Genomic DNA, 19,257 nt, shown 5'->3' with positions numbered 1-19,257 from the left:
AAACTCTAAATATCTTTTTTTACTATAAAGAGATCAAGCAATAGAGAGGAGTGGATTAAAAGGGGATGAGGTATTAATTTATTTCTGTGTAAAATTTTAAAAATGAGAACCAATAACATTCTGTTTGGTATTAAGCATCTTAAAAAATTACAACACACTATAAGCAATGGTGGAAATTTACCCCCAAGTAGCAGACTAGCACATTTTAAACACACAAGCTAGAGCCGCCTCTGGCCACATGCTTTTTTGAGTTCAGTCTCTTAAAGAGACAGTATTCTTGGACGTATGCCCTACATGACGCACATTTCTAAAATGTTTGATTACTAAGCATCCACTCTTGCATTTCTTCACATCCATACTCGACCAACAGTGTTCTGCTTTATTTTACTGTAAAATCAAATTATTTTGACTTAAATCTACAAATGACTCCCGGGCCGGCAGAGATGAAATAACAGGGAAAGTTACTGACTACTGACTAGAGGTGTCTAAAACACAGGAACCTATAGATTTAACAGCAACCGTGTGTTGTGTTTTATTTTTTTTAAAACTAAAACGATCACCGTTCCTTCATTCATTTATCTACTGATTCACTAGGCGTCAGTGACAGAATACATTGTAACCGATAACACCGGAAGCTATACCACTGCAATTTCTCTGTGGAATGAAGGGAGGGAACTTGCTATACCGTCAACCATCACCAAAGCAGTAAAATTTCAAAGATTTAATTTTCTCTTTAAGAAAAAGACCCAGGAAGGGGCCCACCCACATACCCTAAAAACTGTATTAACTCGAGACTGTAAGAAAGATTTCTGTCTTTCAATATACCTAAGGGCACATTATTATACAGCCACTGACAAAACTACTGATGAACTCCTCCACGTGGAAAAAAGTGAAGAGGGTGGAAAAGTTTGGCTTACTTGGTGTACGAATACATCGACTGGAATATCCAAGGGGCTTCCCTCTCGGTTTATCATGGAGATGAATCCAAATCCCATTCGCACATTGAACCACTTACAGTGGCCAGTTCCATGCAAAACCTGGGATTCCTCCTCTGCCTGCTCCGGCAGCTTCCCGGGCTCTTCTCCACCACCTTTGCTTGCCCCGCCTGAGGAGAACGGGACAAAAAAAAAAGTCAGTTAGTCTGTATTGCTATACAGTTCATGGAAAGAGGGGGTAAAAACTGCTTGAGAGCTCAGGGAGTGGGGGTGGGGGAGTCGGGGAGAGAAGGAAATACTAAAACGCGATTAAATGGTTGAGTCCTTCTTTTCTTCTACAGAAAACATTTAATGGAAAGGGTTAAAAGGAAAGAGGGGGAGGGGGAGCCACACTGTTCTATCGATCACATCCACTTCCACGGTTCCGTACACACGTGTACTTTTTCATTTAACTCCATATTTTCACTCGCACATTACAGTACAGCATGAGATACTTTACTTGCATAGTGCTGATTTAACACTGATCCCATTTACACAGAGAATTTTTCCTCAAAACTCTTCTCTGGCAGGCACGAGTAGGAAAGAAATTGCGAAGAAGGTTAGAACTACTTGAACGCACATGCCGCAGCGAACCCAGGGTTGTCTGCGCTGTGCGTTCCCCTCCCCCATAACTTTAGATTAAAGTTGGGATGGGGGAGGGGGCAGGTGTATAAAAGTTTTCTTGGGCTCTCTAACTGAAACTGCGCTTAATCACACTCAAACAATTCAAACAATAGCCCCCTGAAAGCTTTTCAAGTTGTGAATCAGTGTGGGCGGTACAAAACATTTTTGGAGATCTGTAACAATAGGTTGCCGAAAGCCCCCTTGTGCGATGGGGGGTGCGGGTAATGCCCAGTATTGGGGTAAAACCGGGAAGGGGGGACCGGCAAAGAAGGGTGGGAGAGGGGGAGGGGAAGAGAAAGGAAGAGAGAAAATCACAGTAAAACAATAGAAAAGAAAATTAACCTTCGGCCATGTTGCCCCACGGGCTCTCTGCTCCAAACTCGTGAGATGAAAACTTTCCCTTTGCAACGGAGTGATCTTCTGCATCAATCTAACATCTTGATTTTGTGCGATCACAAATTTAGCTCGCATGGTCTAATGTGCTTTCCCTCTTTTGATTTTTTTCTCTTCTCTCTCCAGTTTCTGGCTCCCTGAGCACACGTGACTTTGTCAATTACATGCTTTCTTGCTACTAATTTCACCTCGGATCCTTAAGGGGCCGGCAAGAGGAAGAGATAACCAATCGCCATTTCATCTATGCTGACATCAAAATAATTTATGAATGAACACGAAAAACTCAAACATGTTATCTTAAAGACAATTTAGGACGCTTCTTTACGATAAATCAGAATGCTGACTTTGTGCTTTTACTTAAACACAATGGAGGGTTCTTGTGAATCGTTTAGAAAAACGGCACAGTCGTATATGTGCACACGCGTGCCTTACACACAAGCCAGTCCAAATAATCTCATTTAGGGGAAAAAGCCATTTAAATAAAGCAACTGAGGTTACGGCTTTTTTCCCGTAAGAATTCACCTACTCAATAGCAGTAAACCTGCTTTGGACGCAAATCTCGTATTTATTCAGTTTTAAAAGGAAAATATATAATTTACAAAAGATCTAATTAAATCTAATGAAATCCCCATGAAAGTTTAGATAATGATAATGTTATACACCTACAATAAGACAAAAGCACACAATTACCTGATTCTACGCTAAAATTTTTCAAATGTAAAATAAATCCTACTGAAAAAAATCTCTACCACCTTCATGTAGTCAAATCATATTTAGGATTATAATTTCGGAACATTTTGGAAGAGGTTGGTAAGAAATCGTACTTCACAGGTTTCTCCACCACCTCTTTTCCGGGGGAGGAGATGTGATTAATGACTTCCTAAATAACAGCCCAGTTTTTCAGCCTAACATAGAGTGAACCTCAATCAGTGGCGATTGTTCCCCAAGAGCAAGACAACGTAGGGCAGGGAGGGGGAGGGGTACGCCGGGCAGGGGAGGTGAAGAGGAGCCGCCAGCAGAGGCGGCTGCAGAGCCAGAGAAAGAGGTGGGGGAGAAAAAGCAGGCGCTGGTGGGGGGAGGGGCGAAGAAAGAGAGGCAAGTGGGAGGAAAAAAGGTAAATTTATATAATGTTGACTGGACCCCTACATTTTAAAAGTCAACTACCAGTGGGTAGAAAAGTAGAATAAACGAAAATTTAATAACGGATTAGGCTCCTACCGCCGTCCCTGGCCCACCCTATTTTAAAATGCTTTCCCTTTACCTTTCAGATCAGTTCAAATGATTGCAGACTACTACATGGAGACACCAATATTACCACCCTCATCGAATACTACACTAAATGTTATCTAGATCAACTAGAAATGCCTTAGTTCCTTTAAAAAACATAATCAGTTTTTGAAACACTTAAACGCACCACCACTCTTTCCCCCACCCCACCCCCATTTTCTTAAACAAGCAGTTTACTGGGAAACTGTACAGATACCACTTCCCTTAGGCACGGCTACCGAGTTGAGTGAACCCTCCCCCACCAAACCCGCAATCCCCTCCGGTGTCTCCAAACAGGTCCACACTAACTCTTAGCACTCCTAACACTAGCACACAAACTAAATTGTAGGGATCTTGAATTCAAGAGCTTTTGAATATCCACATACAGCACCTATGTATACCTCCTCCCCATACTAAATACCTACATATAAATTTATACTACTTGGTTCAGATCTGAAATAAATGGATGTAGATAAGTGTGTGCTACTTTCAGATGCTTGTGGTAAAAGGCTTCAAACAAAATTGATGAATTTAGAAAATTTTTTTGTCTATTTATTTTGTTGTTTCTTAGGAAAGGGGGCAAAGTTTTCTCATTTACTTTAGAGGGAATAAGCATGGTAGAAAAGAAAAACTGTGAAACCAAAATGATTTAGAAAGAGTACCACAGGCTCAAACCTCTCAAAAAATTACTTGCTAACAAAATATTTACTAGGCATTATTTTAACAAAAATCAACTGATTACGCTGACCTATAGTGAAGTAACTTTAACAATAGCACTTCACGTTAAACTTCTCACAGAATACAAAGTAAAAAATACTAAAATAAGTTATGTGGCTTCTTGAAATATTTTAAATGAAAGAATTACTTTAAACATCAACATCTGGTTAACAGAAACAATCTAGCAAAGTATTCATGTAAATTGAAGGAGAAAGCTATTATTTATGTAAAACTGTCATAAAATGCAGACCAGTAGTTTAATTTTGTCAGTGACACACATTTATAGTAAATGATATTATCTGTAAGTTTGTTTTAATTACAAAATAGTTTAATAAAAAACAATATATAGATGGATTCTGAATCCTTGTTTACTGTTACATTTTATGAAATTCAAACCTGTAACACAGATTAAAACTGTGAAATGCCATAACTGAACTGCATAAAATGGTGTGGTTCAGTCTTGCCTCCAGTATTAGTGGAATTAAGGTAAGGTTCACTGGACTGGTCATTGGTGTCAGAGGTTATCGACTCATTCATTTCCTGAGGGGGACATCAGCCTTTCAAGTTGTGTAGAGGGCTTTTTCTAACCGGGAACTCTGAGAAATCCTCTAACATTCATTCACAAAGAATTTAAGGCAACTGCATTTACATACCTGAGGTGGGGGAGGCGAAAGAACTGGGGAGAGAAGGGAAGAGAGGGAAGAGGAGGGAAGAGGGTTGAGGGAAAAAGTGAGGGAAGCAGACAAGAGAAACAAAATATCACCATTTCAGGGATACGGCACTGTCTTTTACATAGGTTCATCTTTTCTGTCCTCCAGTCCCCACCTTTTGAGTCTAAAACCCTTTTATAAAACTGAACATAATCTCTTTAAGCTCAGAGTGCCTCTTTCACATAAAATGGCCCTATGAATCTCCTAGAATGCTTTCCAATTTGTCACCTTCCCGAAGTCTCCTGGTTTTAATTTTTTTCTCATTTCCTACTTGTTTTTAGTGCCAGAAAGACCTGTGCTTGACTCAAAACGCATGTTTTATACTTGTGAAAGCCAAATATTTCACTAGGTTAATTTATCATAGTTCTTTCAAAATATCTATAAAATGAGTTCAAGTAGGTACATAGATCATTAACGCACTGGGGGTAAAAATCAAGGAAATAACCGATCATATATGCCCACTGGTTATCACAATCTAAGGCTTCTCCATGAAAAAAAGCAAAGTGCACGCACTCTCAGCCGATTTTGTTTTTAATTCCAACAGTACAATGCAAGGAGCCAAAAGAAATGCCAGAGCCCACCGTCCTTGTTTTTCTATAAGCAATGAGTGACTTCTATCAAAGCAGAAACAATGCTTTGGTTCTTCTTAAAACTAGGAGGAGGGGCTGTGCCACTGCGGCGAGCGACTCCACCCGGGTTCTCCTCCTGGCAAATGAGGCCGGGGTCTGCAGCCCCAGCGCTGCCTTCTCAGCCCTGTAATTTCACGCACAGTCCGAGCCCCAAGGTCGCCAAGACCCCCAGCCAGCGGCTCTCCCCTTTCCCTCCACCTCCGGCCCGGCACTTCCTCTCCCTTCTCCAGTCACCTTTCCCTTATTCAGCACATCACCACGTCCTCTCTACAAGTGGAGCCATTCCTAAGGCGGCTAATGATTTCTCACTAATTAATGGATTTTTACGTTTGTCCTCCCTACCACTCCCACCCCAGAAAACCAAACAAAGGAAAAAACCCTTTCCTTCACCACTACGGAAGACAACACTTGGCGCGGTCTACTACTTCTACTGCATCTCCAGACATAACATTTATAATTTGATCTCTTTATCTATGAGATGTCAAGAGTCTCGGAAACCTAAGAGAAGTGAAGTCAAGGGGGAAGGAATTGGGAGAACCTGGAAAAAATGACCACTACCCCCTTCCCCCCACCAGGCCTTGCCTAAAATGGAGAGGTCTTCAGACTGCTGGCGCCGGTACTTTAGGGCAGCCACGAAAACATCGCTGTGCGCCTTCGGAGAGTCAGAAAAAGCACTCCTCCGGGAAGGGGGTGGGGTGGGGGGCGGCTGGAGATGATTTTAGGGAACCCACTTTGTCCTCCCCAATGAGGTTTCCAACCCAAAAGCGGCACCTCGGGCAAACTGTTCCCCATCCCTCCCACTGCGGTTTCAGCAAACTACTTGGCAAATAACTTGCTTGAAATTCTTACAATACGGAATCCCATGAAAGGAATACTCTGCTGGGTGCCTTGGTCTTATAATAAAAGCACTTGAGAATACAGGGACATTTTGTTTTTGTTTTAAAAAAGCAAAATTCCGTTCTCATTTAATTTCCTTATCTAGAAACAAAATGCTTTGGATTAACCCAATTGTTCCAATTTGAGAATCTTTACACCGTTTGCAAATCTCTGTAAATTTTTTCTTAAATATCTTAACACATTTACCCAGGTTTAATTAAATTATGAAAACACAAGAACTTATTAGCATATATTTTACATTTTACAAATTGCTTTCATACTTAAAAAAGAACAAAGATTTGCAAACATTTCCTTCTTTTTGGATCAGTTATGTTTCAGCAAAGTATTTAGAGCAACAAAAATTAAATCAGAAGAAAGACATTTTAGAAGCATCATTTTATAGAAAGTTTCTTTAAAAAACTGAAATAACAAAACAATACTGTTTTATTACCATACTCCCCCAATGAAAAGGAAAAATAAAAATTTTTATTATAATTCCCAAATATTTTCTGAACTGTGTTTAACAAATACTTCCTTAAATGATTTTAATCAGAACAGAAATGGGTTAAAAATCATTTTCTAACAAGCACTACATTACTTTGCCCCAAATTGCACAAAACTTCATTTTATTTGAAAAATGAGTATATTTCACCTGCATGAGTCAAATATGTATGCTTCATAATTTGAAGATCTTTTTGTAGTAAATATTAAATCTATAGAAATAATACTATATAGTATAAACATGTAATTCCCCTCCAAAGCAATGATAGCTGGTTCTTTATAACTTAATCTCATCAAAAGAAATCTTAATAACTTAATCTCATCAAAATGAAATAAGTATGGGCTGTTTCCGACGTATTTATTTTAGTATTTTCACTTTGGGTTTATTTGGGAGAAGGGGGCAGGTGGATGAAAAATGGAAAGAAAAAGAACAGTGGGGGAGTAAAAGATGAGGGAAGTGGAAAGAAATCTTCAGGCTTTAAAGATGCTTGTGTGAGAAGCAAATCTGTGGAGAAAGAGCATCCAGCTAGAAACTAGAAGCCAGAGTTCTAGTCCCACTTGCTGGCTTTATTAATCACTAACCTTCTCTGGGCCACAGTTACCTCATCTGCAAAGGAGGAGACTGGACCAGCTGAAGTCCAAGTATTTCATCTTAAATGTAATCCCTGGAAATAACCTTTCTTTTTGGTGAAAGTGGAACCTCTCCTGAACAACCCCTTTTTACTCACAAGGAAACACAGACATGAAACTTTATTACAGTCACTTAACACATTGGTGTTAACATTATTTCCCAACAGAAAAGAAAAAGGTATCTGGACTGTCTCCAGTTTGTCCCCACAAAAAAAACAATCTAACAGTAATCAGAAACTAGTTAGTAAATTAAAATATTGTAGCATCTTTTCAGTATCTTCTTTTTCATGACACTCTTTAGAGCACCATCTCCATGTTAAAGGATTCACTAGAATCCTTCTAGAAAAAAAGGAAAGTGAAATGGCAATGCCTATCAACAGTTTCCTCATTCAACTTTTTGATCCCTGTTATTTTCATGTTGCTGTCTATAATCCTGAATTTGATAAGTTTAATGATAGAATAACATCTTTTTACTTGTATTTAATGTTCATAAACCCTGTCGTATCACAGCTTTTAAATGCTTTCATAGTAGTATCAGTTAAGACTAGAGCCAAAGTATTAAATTCATCAAAGTATAACCCAGAGTATTACATTATCAAATAAAACTGTTACTGACAATAGTATTGTAAGTTTTAAGTGAATGTCGGTAACTTAAGAAAACACTTATCAAAAATCTCGGTTTTATAGTACATCTACATAAAGGAAAATACATATACTAGGTTTAAAATGTTAAAAGTTCAAATGACTCATTTTTGCAGTATAATGAACAAACATGATACAAGTTCATGAAAATCCAAATAAATGGAGCTTCTTTAAAGTAGCAAAATTCCCTAATTCTCTGAAAAATGTCTAATACATTGTGCTATTCATGTTATGATAAATTATTTGAAAATAGCACCAAGTCTCTATTTTTAAATTAATTCAACCTATATTTGTGAGTGCCTATTTTGCTATGGGTATTTAAAAAAGGAACAAACTACAAATACTCTTCATTCAGCTACATAAACATGTAAATATCTATCAATTTTCCCTGAGTTATAGAAAAAAGAATCACAAAACCCAATACTACTAAAATCAAGAGGAAAAGGGGTTAATTAGAAGATTTCGTCTATGTATTCAGGCGGGAGCAACAGTTTATAGACAGAATGATCTGGAATCCAATAGGATACGCTACCCATCTAGCCAAAGTGAATTCCTGAAAGTTGCCAAATTTCCTAATATACCTTTAGTGATCTTTTCAAATGTTCATCAAGTAAAATATTTAATTTATTAAAAAAAAAAAAAAGACTAACCTGGGGCTGATGAAACCTGGTTGAATGACCTCATCATCTTCTGAAGAACCTAGAACCAGAAAGTTCAAGTTAGTACTACATTAATAGCCTTTTTAATTACCTCTTCTTCAGCTTAGTGGATCATTAGAAAGCAATAAAATGCCCAGGTTTTGACTCTGTGAAGTCAAATTTAAGACTCACCTAGCAAAATTAGATAACCAATTGCCATAAACTTGCCTTTCATTCCTATTAAAGGACACTGATTTTAAAAAGCCTTTTAAACAAAATCGTTAAGATGTAGTCAAAGATCCTGATTTCATGAACAATGAAATTAAATTTAAAAAAAACACTTATTGCACTGTAATTCAATAATTCCATTCTATTTTAAAAACACAATTAAGAATCAAGCTAATCCACAATATTGTGCTTCTTGATGAACTTACCTAACTATTCTCTTCAAATATATTTTAAAAGATAAATCATGAGAATCTAATTGTGGTACCTACACCATTGATATTAGAGCTCTCTGTTACATTCATATACTCTTTGCAAAAATAAAAATTTACTTTAATGGTAATTCATTTAACCATTAAGTATATTTAATTAAAGGTTCTTATTATGAATTAACCCTGATTTTTAAAAGGAAAAACAGTTCTTGTTTACAACACGAGTAAGCACTGACTTTTCTAAAAGATCTGCTGGCAGATGTCACAACACAATAAAACTTGTAATGAAGAGGTCACCCAGTAGTGAAGTATAGCAATTGGAAGAGAAACTCCCAATGGCCACTGGATTATCATTTTTATCCTTAGGTAAGAGTTATTAAGGACTGGAAAATAATTTGTTTGAACACACATCCAGTCACCTACTACCACCCAGGGTTACCTTTGTTCCTTAACTAAGTTTTACACGCTATATCTACTATATCAACTCACACAAAATAAGCCATTATGTGCAAATTCTTTAGGTTGCAATCTAATTTTCTTTTCAAAACTAAACAGATGGTTTTCCAAGTGCAGAGTTCTAATGAATGTTGACCCAAGATTCTTCTTATAAAGGATGACAGTCCCATTGAGTAACATTTGAAAAGACTAGAGGAAGAATGTGAACAAAGGGTATGTGAAACTCTGTACATTAAATCCTCCAGTTATCCTGTGCTACCCACTAAAAGACAGAAGATGACAGATCCTAATGTTACCAAAATTCAATATTAAAACTTATTAAATAGAGCTTTCCTTTACTGTAAGACTACATTGTTTTATTTTGCACATTTGGTTTATGTTAGGCATTACACATAATTTCAGCAAAACCCTAGCCCATTTTTCTGTTCTAATAGCCCACAGCCCATGCTTAATCTTCTCTGCTTATATTTACAAAAAAGCTCAAACCAACATGTTCTAAACATGTCGAAAAAAAAGGAATGAGGGAGGTAAATGCTATATAAAATATTTACAATATTAAATGTTCATATTCTTAATATAGGTGACTATTTGAAATAACAATAAGGAATTAAAATTATTCCTTAAATACATGAATAATCAAAAACAGCTATTTATAATTTATACACAGGTATATTTATTTAATACTATATTTGGGGGTAAATATTAAAAACTAATTAAAGTTGTGATATCCTAGAATATACTTCTCTGATCCTTCACTAGAATAATCCCTGTTCATCATTTAAATCTCCACTTTGATCTCTTTTTCTTATTGTTGCACACTGAGCACCAATGCTTCTACCATGTGATACTGTACTGTAATTGACTGTAATAGCCCAAGATGATGTTCTCTTCCCAACTTCACTCTATGCTGTATGGTGGCAGGAATTGTATATATTCAGTTCATCATTTTAATCTAGGCATTCTTCAGTGTTTAATACACAATTTTTAAATCAATGACTTAATGAATTTCCAAACCTAGCTTGACCATCTCTAGAATGCTTTTATGAAATAAATTAATTTGTATACAAAATTTTCTTCAGCCCTGGCAGAGAAGCTCAGTCAGTTAGAGCATCATCCTGATACATCAGGATGCAGGTTTGATCCCTGGTCAGGGAACACACAAGAATCAATCAATGAATGTATAAATAAGTGGAACAACATATCAATGTCTTGCCTTTCCTTGCTCTCTAAAATAAATAAATAAATATTTTTAAAAAAATTTTCCTTAACAACCACCTTTTCATAAAGAGGATATGATAGAAAATTAGTCCTTTTACTATTGCAAATATAAAATATGTGCATACAAAATGATTTCAATAATTTTGGCTAAATATGTGTACTTCTGCTATAAAATTACCTAGTTTATAAACACTATCTGTTACAAATACTTTTATACTTCATACTTTCTCCTATTAAAACATACAATATTCTTCTCAAGTACTTTACATATTGGTGTTAATCCACTATTGTAACTATGCAATGTAAAGGAAAATTATTATTATTGCACATTATACACTCGCTTTTTAAAAAATTGACAATTAAGCTATTAAGTCCAGAAAATTGAGTAATAGCAATACTACCATATTACTCAGATTTTTATTTCAGTTCAATTTACATCACGTAAGTTTTCCCTCCTAAAATTAATAATATGTAAGTTACTTTTTTTAAGCCAAAAGAATTTTATTTGTATTGATTTAATCTTTATTGTGTTTTTTAAGTTACTTTTAGTTCTCAAAATAATTTAGCAATCAAGAATATTTGCCAAAATAAAAGGAAAATTATTTCATTACTTATTCTCATTTCTATAATTTCTCAACATTTAAAAAATACTTAAGAAAACAACTTTTTTTGTTTCTTAGTACTGGTATTTTCTAAAATAATGTAAGTATAAAACATTATAGTTTACAAAAATATTTATGGTTTATAACAAAAATTATAGTATATTTACAGTATGACTCAACTATCATTGAAATAAATACATTTGTTTTGAAAAGTAAAGTAGACAGCAATGTGACTGTTCTTTACTAGAAAAATAGTTGGGGAGAAGTTTTTAAATAACTTCAAACCATATAGCAAACATCCTACACAAACACCAGACTGAAACCTAAACCACAATACTTATTTAGATTTACTATAACAAATATAACATAAACATACATCAAATAAAATATTAAATGTTGAAGTTTTTAATATTGAATGTTTTCTAACACTGTCCTCTGAAGAAACATTTACTACATATCAGTGGATTCAGTGCTGGCCTGCAAACCAAAGGGCTGCCAGTTCGATTCCCAGTCAGGGCACATGCCTGGGTTGTGGGCCAGGTCCCCAGTGGGGGGTGTGCAAGAGGCAATCACACATTGATGTTTCTCTCCCTTTCTCCCTCCCTTCTCCTCTCTTTAAAAATAAATAAGTAAAATCTTTTAAAAAAAACCTTCGATCTAATTATTTTTTGCAGATTAGTCAACTGACAAATCAAGTGCTACATAGGCAAAATTGGGATGAATTATTTTTCAATTCAACTGAACATTCTCCTGTAATTTTGTATATATGAAGGGGGACCCCCAAAACCCCAGAATTATCTCCTGGAGGGCAGGCCCCTTGTAGTACGGGCTTCTCCCCGTAGGTGAGTGTTCTAGGAACCCATCTGTATCAGTATACCAGCTGGCATTGTTGTGAGAGGATGCGTTTGGTTTTAGTGATTTTTTTTTAAAAGCTTTTTTGGTGCATTTGCCCATTTCATGATAGATGATTTAGAGCTCAACTGTCCACCCTGCACTGAGAGTTTAGCAGTTTTTAAACAAAAATGGCATGACCCCCATGCCTCACTCTCCCTATTCACCCAATCTCTCCCCAAGTGACACCCCTGCAATGAAAAAAACCCTCAAAGGGAAATGTTTTGCCAATGTGGAAGAGATAAAACAAAAAATGGCAGAAGCACTAAAAGGCATCAAAACCGATGATCTCAGAAACTATTCTGAGTAGTAGAAAAAAATGTCTTGATAGGTGTATTCCATCAAATGGAGAGTACTTTGAAGTACTGGAGTTTAGGCATGTAAGAATAAATACACAATTTTTATTAATAAATTCTGGGCTTTTGGGGTGTCCCCCTTGTAAGTGGAAATCTTGTACCATCAAGTTTATACAGGTTCAATTTTTAAAAAACTATCTTTAAAGATAAATATTTACATGTAACTTTATACAGATGAAAAATAATGAGTACTGGAATGTTAAGACAGGAAATTTTATATTTGGTTAAATATTTTGAACATTTTCTTGAGATAATAAAGAAATTTATATTTACAAAAATACTGCATTTTTATATTTATGAGTTACATTTTAATACATTAATTTTTCATTACTTACACTATATAAACACTTAACTTTAAATTAGAGGCTAATATTTCTAGTACTGCTAAATCCAGAGATGGTAACTTTCTCTACCACTGTGAAATTGAAATTTTACTGGTTTTGCATAAGATATAGGCAGCTCTAGCATTCTCTTCAAAAAAGTGCACTAAAAATAACTTATTCTAGAAAATAAATCTCAGTGAATATTAATTTAAGTCAATTGACATATTGTCTAGACTGATTAAGGCACTGAGTATGGCACAATTCTTAACTGTAAACACAATTCTTTAACTTAAATGTGAAAGTTGTAGCACAACTGAGCAACAGCACAGTTGGTTTTGTTAATGCAAATAGTTTGTATTTCCTACTCTATAAAACAATAGTTTTATACAATAAAGCCTACAGCTGATTCATTAAGGTCACATAAAATTAAAGAAAAAAAGTGGTTTTAAATTACAGAATCCAAATAATAGCAAAATTTCTGTTTAAAAAGCTAATAACATATTTTTAATGCCCTCCACAACTTTAAGCCAAAAACTTTATCACAGCTTTTTGGTATGGTAACAAAAACAAAAGATTTTATGTAAACCTGAATATCTCTATTTAACATAATAAACATGAAGAGATGTTTTAGAGGCTGCTCATCTTTATGCCATGGCCAGCGATCTAATGGTATAATAAACATAATATTAAATAAAAACAATAGGAATTTCACTGGCAGAGATTACACCAAGAGATTAATGCAAAAAAAAAAAAAACATTTATAGTTTTTCTAAAATATTTAATCTACAAAAAAGTATGTCTGTTTTATACCTATACAGTATAGAATATTTTAGTTGAAATAGTTTTATAGAATCTAAAAAAATGTTACCTAAAAGAAATATCTGAAAAATATAAAAGTAGCATTTTGGCTCTTGCATTTCTACTGTTTATAAAAGAAACACAGATTTGAAAGTATTTAGAAAATTTAAAACGTGTTTTTCCACCATTACAACTGGTCATACAACACTATGTCCTTTTTTCTATATAATTAAGCTTTTGTTCAGCCATGAAAAAACTGGAAACTGATTGCTTGAAAATGAGCTGCATGCCCTTTGTCCTGGGTGGTCACCTCTGACCCTTAATTTGATGATCCTGCATATCAACCCATTCTATTTTTAGAAAAATTGTCAAGTTCTACATCTAAAATAGTACAAATGATACTTTTTACTGAAATATTAAAATGTATTACACATTCCTTTTCAAGTAATTTCTACAGTGATTTCATATCAGTGTTCAATTTACACAATGTAAAACACAGTAATATCATAAGCAGTGACAGCCTGGTGTCTGTCCTGGTTCAAACAATAGAAAATTTCCCCAAAGAACTAACTCAAGATCATTATAATGTAAAAATATATATTTTTCTATTTATAAACTTGCTTATATATTGTTATTGTTTCCAAGTAGAATTTATTTCATGACTTATTTCTAAATTGATTAATTTGATAACACATGTCTTGATGATGGTATGGATAGTGCCAGACTATGAACTTGAATCAAAAATTCCAGGTATCAAATTCATACACAACTTTACTGCAGTATCAGCTAAAATTGTACTTTTTTTGAGAATTCATTAGTTGCTTAAATTGGTTTTATAATCTTGTCTTCCTTTGCAAGTGGCAGCTTTCAAAGAAAGAGAAAACCTCTAGCATTGATCTTATTGATTATACTGACATTCAAAATTAATGTTATACAGTTAAGGGTAAAATTTCTCTATTACAATTTCTGGTTGATTCCAATGAAGCTGGGTAAAAAGACCACATTAAAAGGTATATATAAAGCATATGTATATATTTCTTACAGTGAGGACAGTACTTGAATCTCTATGCAATTTCTGTGTGGTTTTCAGTCAGATTTAGCAATGACCAATATGGCTGTCCTGGTTCAGCACTATGGTCAGCGACTTCACAGAGTCACTGTCAGATAAATCCAAATCAGTATACATGTATCTAGTGGGCAAGTTTCTCAAATCAATGTAATTTTATATTTCACATATTCCTAGATATGTTCATGTAAATCAATCTTAATCTTTTAATATAAAGAATTTTTTTTTCATTGTTCTACTTAGAAAGCTAGAAATTCTTTACCTCGTGGGTCACAGAAAACAGTACTTATTGGTAAAGAAAATGTTCCTTTAAAGGCAAAAAAATCAGGTACATGTTCTCAAGCATTTAAATATAAAACTTGGACACTTATGGGCTATAAAATTTTAAAAGAAAATAAGATTCTACTAAAAATTGCCAAATAAGGAAAATCTTTAACTGACCAAAAATTTGTAATGTCCCTTTTATACTCAATAGCCTTTATTATTTCTAAACTAATGCATCTATGAATCTCTGCTTCCCTCTTTTAATCAGCTGAACTATAGCTTAAATGTTTAAAGATCATTTACAGTCTACATATTTGATACTTATGAATAACACTTCAATTATTTTAAAGAAACATTGATGCTATACCTGAAAGCTATTATGCATGTTTTATTTAATAACTTATTTTTCCCTTAATCATAGTTTGTAAATTATGATAGCAGTGTTACAAATACTGGAAAAAGAGACATGATCAGATATCAATCATTATCAAACTATGACAGATAAGATCTGTTTAATCTTCTCTTCAGAATAAATGGGAACTCTTAAATCCACTATATTCATTAAAATTCTGGTGGTTTTTTAGAATTTACATGTGCAACACACTTTAAGTCATTCTGGACTAACTTTGAGCACCACTATACTAAAATTCAACCTCCTTCACTTACAAAGAAGTGTAGTTGACGGTCTTTCCCCCCATAACCTGGATTTATTTAAATCCTGATTAATTTCACAACAAATTTTTCATTGTTTCTGAAAGAAGTTTGGCACAGACATATAATAAGACATTAAAAAGTTTAACAAGGATGAGAATTTATCTTTGGATCATTTGGTTCCAGATCTATTATCACAAAGTACCTATAAACAGCTCTAATTAGTTTGCATTACAAATTGATTCAGATCCTTAAATTCGTATTAACATTTATTTGACATTTTATTAACAAGCAATGATTAGTTGATCCTATTTATAAAATGGCAAAGTCAAATAAAGTATTTTATTCTTTGAAGTACCTTTACCTCCCCTCCAAAGACTAGAAAGAGGCCTGTGTCAGTTTAATTGCTAAAGCTCTTTAGGAAATTTAGACACACTGGATTGTCCTATTTCATACATTCAGAGATAGAGTGTGGGAAGCAAGAATTGTCCCCATATGGCCAAGGATCTAATTATAATTCAAAACTGAATACTGATTATTACATATTCTGTTGTTAATTTATGACTATCAAACTGTACAAAACCACAGCAGAAAAAAATATGTCAAATAACAGATTCACATGAAAAATGTGTCATTTATACCAGATTTATACTTTCAAATTTTGAATAATTCAATTTTAAATGTTAGTTTGCCTGAAATCTTTATAAAATTAAATTGTGATGTTTTTCAGTGTTTCTTGAACTTAAAAATTCGTTTTACCAAAAGATGCATTTGTATTACCACCTACCTAAATATAGTAATAATCTACACAAAAATGACACAAGAATTTTTTTAATCAGGGCAAAATTCACTTAATGTCACACTTTGCCAACAATGTTTTGTAAACATTTACATTAGAAATGTAAAATGTTTTACATTTTCTAATATTAGTTATGTGTACTTTTAACTTCTGCAGTATTTATGGCCAAGAAATAAAAACAATAAACACAAGCATAATTTATTTTTCCCTTGCATTAGCAATTGTAGGTATAAAAATCTTCACTGGATAATTTAGTCCTATGAACAGTAACAATACCTGGTAACCTAAAAAACCTATGGATGAAAACAAATTTACAAAAAGAACAAAAAGGAACTCAAGGAAACACAGGAACCTAAGATTTCAGTCTGTGTTACATGAACCAATTCAAAATGGCGGACTTACTATTACTTACATTTAAGAAATTTCCGCAATGAGGACATTATATACATACTGCAAGATGTTACTCGAAAACACTCAATGTCTAGCAACGTGCAATTAAAAAAAAAGTTTTTGTAGTACAAATCCTCGTAATGCACCCGCATCCAGTGTTCCAGTCAGTAGTTAATGCTTCTGCAAATGTATCATTTCCTCTTTGGTCGTTTTCAAAAGCAACCTAAATCCAAGTGCATTTTTCTCCGTCCTCCACAAATCCTTAACTTTAATTCATGAATTCACATCACCGACACCAAAGCAAAAGCCGATCTCCGATTCCTGCAGGCTACAAAGCAGCTCCGTTAGCGGAATACGTGAAGGGCAGGTGCGGACGCCCCCTGGCGACGCGGCCCCGCCTGTGCGAGGCGCCTGCACCAGCCGTGCAGACCCGCCACCAAGACCCTGTGTCTCACCATAGTGCCCCGAGTCGCCTGCACCCCTCCCCGCCCAGCACTATAGCTCACAGCCCAATCTGGCTGACCAGCGGAGACCGCAGCAGTGACACTGGGCAGCTGGGCAATGAGCAACACCTCGCTTGCAACAAGCGCCAACCCAGCGGCGCGGAGCGGGGTTGAGAAAGGTGTGAACCCGGAAGTACATCGACCGCCTGCATCTCAGTGACAACAAGAGGGCATTAAAAAAGGGTTGGTGAAGGAAGGACGTGGGGTCCTGCTTCCGAACAGCAACTTGCTGCGAGACATGTCACTTCCCTAGCCTGCCCCGTTCTTCTCCCTAACCTAACCGGCGCTCGCACCTCTTCCTTTCTTCCTGCCCCATGGCACCGAGCTCCGCTCGACGTTGCTCACGTGCCAGACCAGGGGCAGCGAGCCGCCCGCACCGCACTCACACCTGGCCGCACTCGCACAGCCGCGGAGCGCGCTGCTTACCTCTGGGGCCTCATGGTCGCGTCGCCAGCCCGGGTGTAAGCGGGGGACAGCGTGTGACTACGCGTGTGGCGTTCAGTCCAGGGGACCGGGTGGAGAAAAGGGCCTGAAGTCTGTCACTTCCTGAGGGAGCTCCGGAGACCCGGGGTGTGCCCGGCGGGGCCAGGAGGGTCAGCACATTGTGAGCCCGCAAGGGGTCCCGGCGCGGAGGGGTCGGGGAGGGAGGGCGGTGCTCGGCTGGTGGACGCAGAATCCGCTGTGGCCGCAGCTCCGCGGCCCGCTGCCTGGCGGGTGGCTGGGAATAGGGAGGAGCGGGCCAAGCCGGCTGGGGGCCTCGGGAAGCCGCGGTGGCTCGGGCTGCTCGACTCGAGCCCTGCGTCAGGCGGCGGCACGCGCACACCTGCCCGCTGCAGCTCTGGGCCGCGTCATTGGCTGCTCACGCGGAGCGCGCGAGATTGAACTTTCCATTCATTCTCGGGCTCTGTGGGCGCGCACGGCTGTGGCGGAGCTTTCCCCACCAGCTCTCAGGATGCGCGCTGCCTTCTTCTGACCTGAAGGCGCGTTCTCGCGCAGAGCAGAATGGGGCTGTTCTCGCGGAGGCTGCGAATGTCAGGGCCTGTCGCTTGGTCCTGCAGCGCCAGCACAGGATCCTGGAGAAATCTCACTTGGTGGTCCCCAGGAGGCACCTCGAGGGAGGCAGGAGTGAAACTGTAAGAAGGTACCGGCTCTTTTTCTCCTTAACTAACAAACGCTCTGCTGGTACCTACAGATAGTAAATTCCTAATTGTGCAATTCAAAGTTATAATTAGTAATGTATCTCAGAATACAGTGAGCGTCGTAGATAGTATCAGAAGTGTGGGGAACCTACTATCAGCTGTATTCTACATTGTACTTTCCTAAACAATAAAATACTCAACCTCAAATTGAACACATACATTACCTCTCAAAGTGCCAAAATATCTGTGGCCAAAAATACTGTAATATGTGCATACCTAACTCTGTTGTTTTGGTATATCTCCCCAAAATGTCACTGCCTTCTCACCTAATGCCTTTGTAGTTTATTCTTGTCACTCAAAGTTTCTCTTTATTCACTCAGAACCAAATAGTCCTGGTCAACTATCATGTGACCAGTTACAAAATCAAACAGCCTTGTAATCTGTGATCTGGTTTGATCAAACAAATATGGACTATTTGGTGTAACTGATTAAGGGATTAAATATTCCAGCAAAATAAATCCAGTTATATTCAAAATAAATGTTTAATATATGTATACACCTTATATATGGTATAACAACAAATTAAAAATGGAAAACTTTGAACATTACTAATAAAGGTCAGTTAGCTGGATAATTTATTACTAAAAGACAAATCTCTAAATCATTACTGTATAATGATGACCATATGCTTCTTTCCAATTCCTAGATTAGATTAGGAAACCAGTTCATCTGTCAGGGATAACCATGGTCTAGAAAAAAACACT

At 36.5% G+C, this 19,257-nt stretch overlaps 1 protein-coding gene across 4 annotated transcripts in view; it reads right to left on the bottom strand.

Moving 5' to 3' along the window:
- The window catches only part of LIN28B (lin-28 homolog B), a 113,167-nt gene extending 95,141 nt beyond the window's left edge, over positions 1–18,026 (bottom strand). Inside the window, exons 1-3 of one of the 4 annotated variants that reach the window (XM_036024527.1) lie at positions 17,781–18,026; positions 8,613–8,661; positions 918–1,105 (exon numbers count right to left, since the gene is read on the bottom strand). In XM_036024527.1, the coding sequence (XP_035880420.1) occupies positions 918–1,105; positions 8,613–8,649 (225 nt within the window). In that variant the 5' untranslated portion in view covers positions 8,650–8,661; positions 17,781–18,026. Of the gene's footprint in view, positions 1–917; positions 1,106–1,434; positions 1,767–1,940; positions 2,189–8,612; positions 8,662–16,873; positions 17,190–17,780 lie in introns of those variants that run through there. The other 3 variants (XM_028509516.2, XM_028509517.2, XM_036024528.1) reach the window with 3 other exon arrangements.
- Between the last annotated feature and the right edge of the window lie 1,231 nt (positions 18,027–19,257).

The sequence above is a fragment of the Phyllostomus discolor genome, chromosome 4, assembly GCF_004126475.2.
Source record: "Phyllostomus discolor isolate MPI-MPIP mPhyDis1 chromosome 4, mPhyDis1.pri.v3, whole genome shotgun sequence".
Taxonomy (NCBI): Eukaryota; Metazoa; Chordata; class Mammalia; order Chiroptera; family Phyllostomidae; genus Phyllostomus; species Phyllostomus discolor.
Note: the sequence above shows the minus strand (reverse complement) of the source record. Positions and strands in the feature narration are given on the sequence as shown.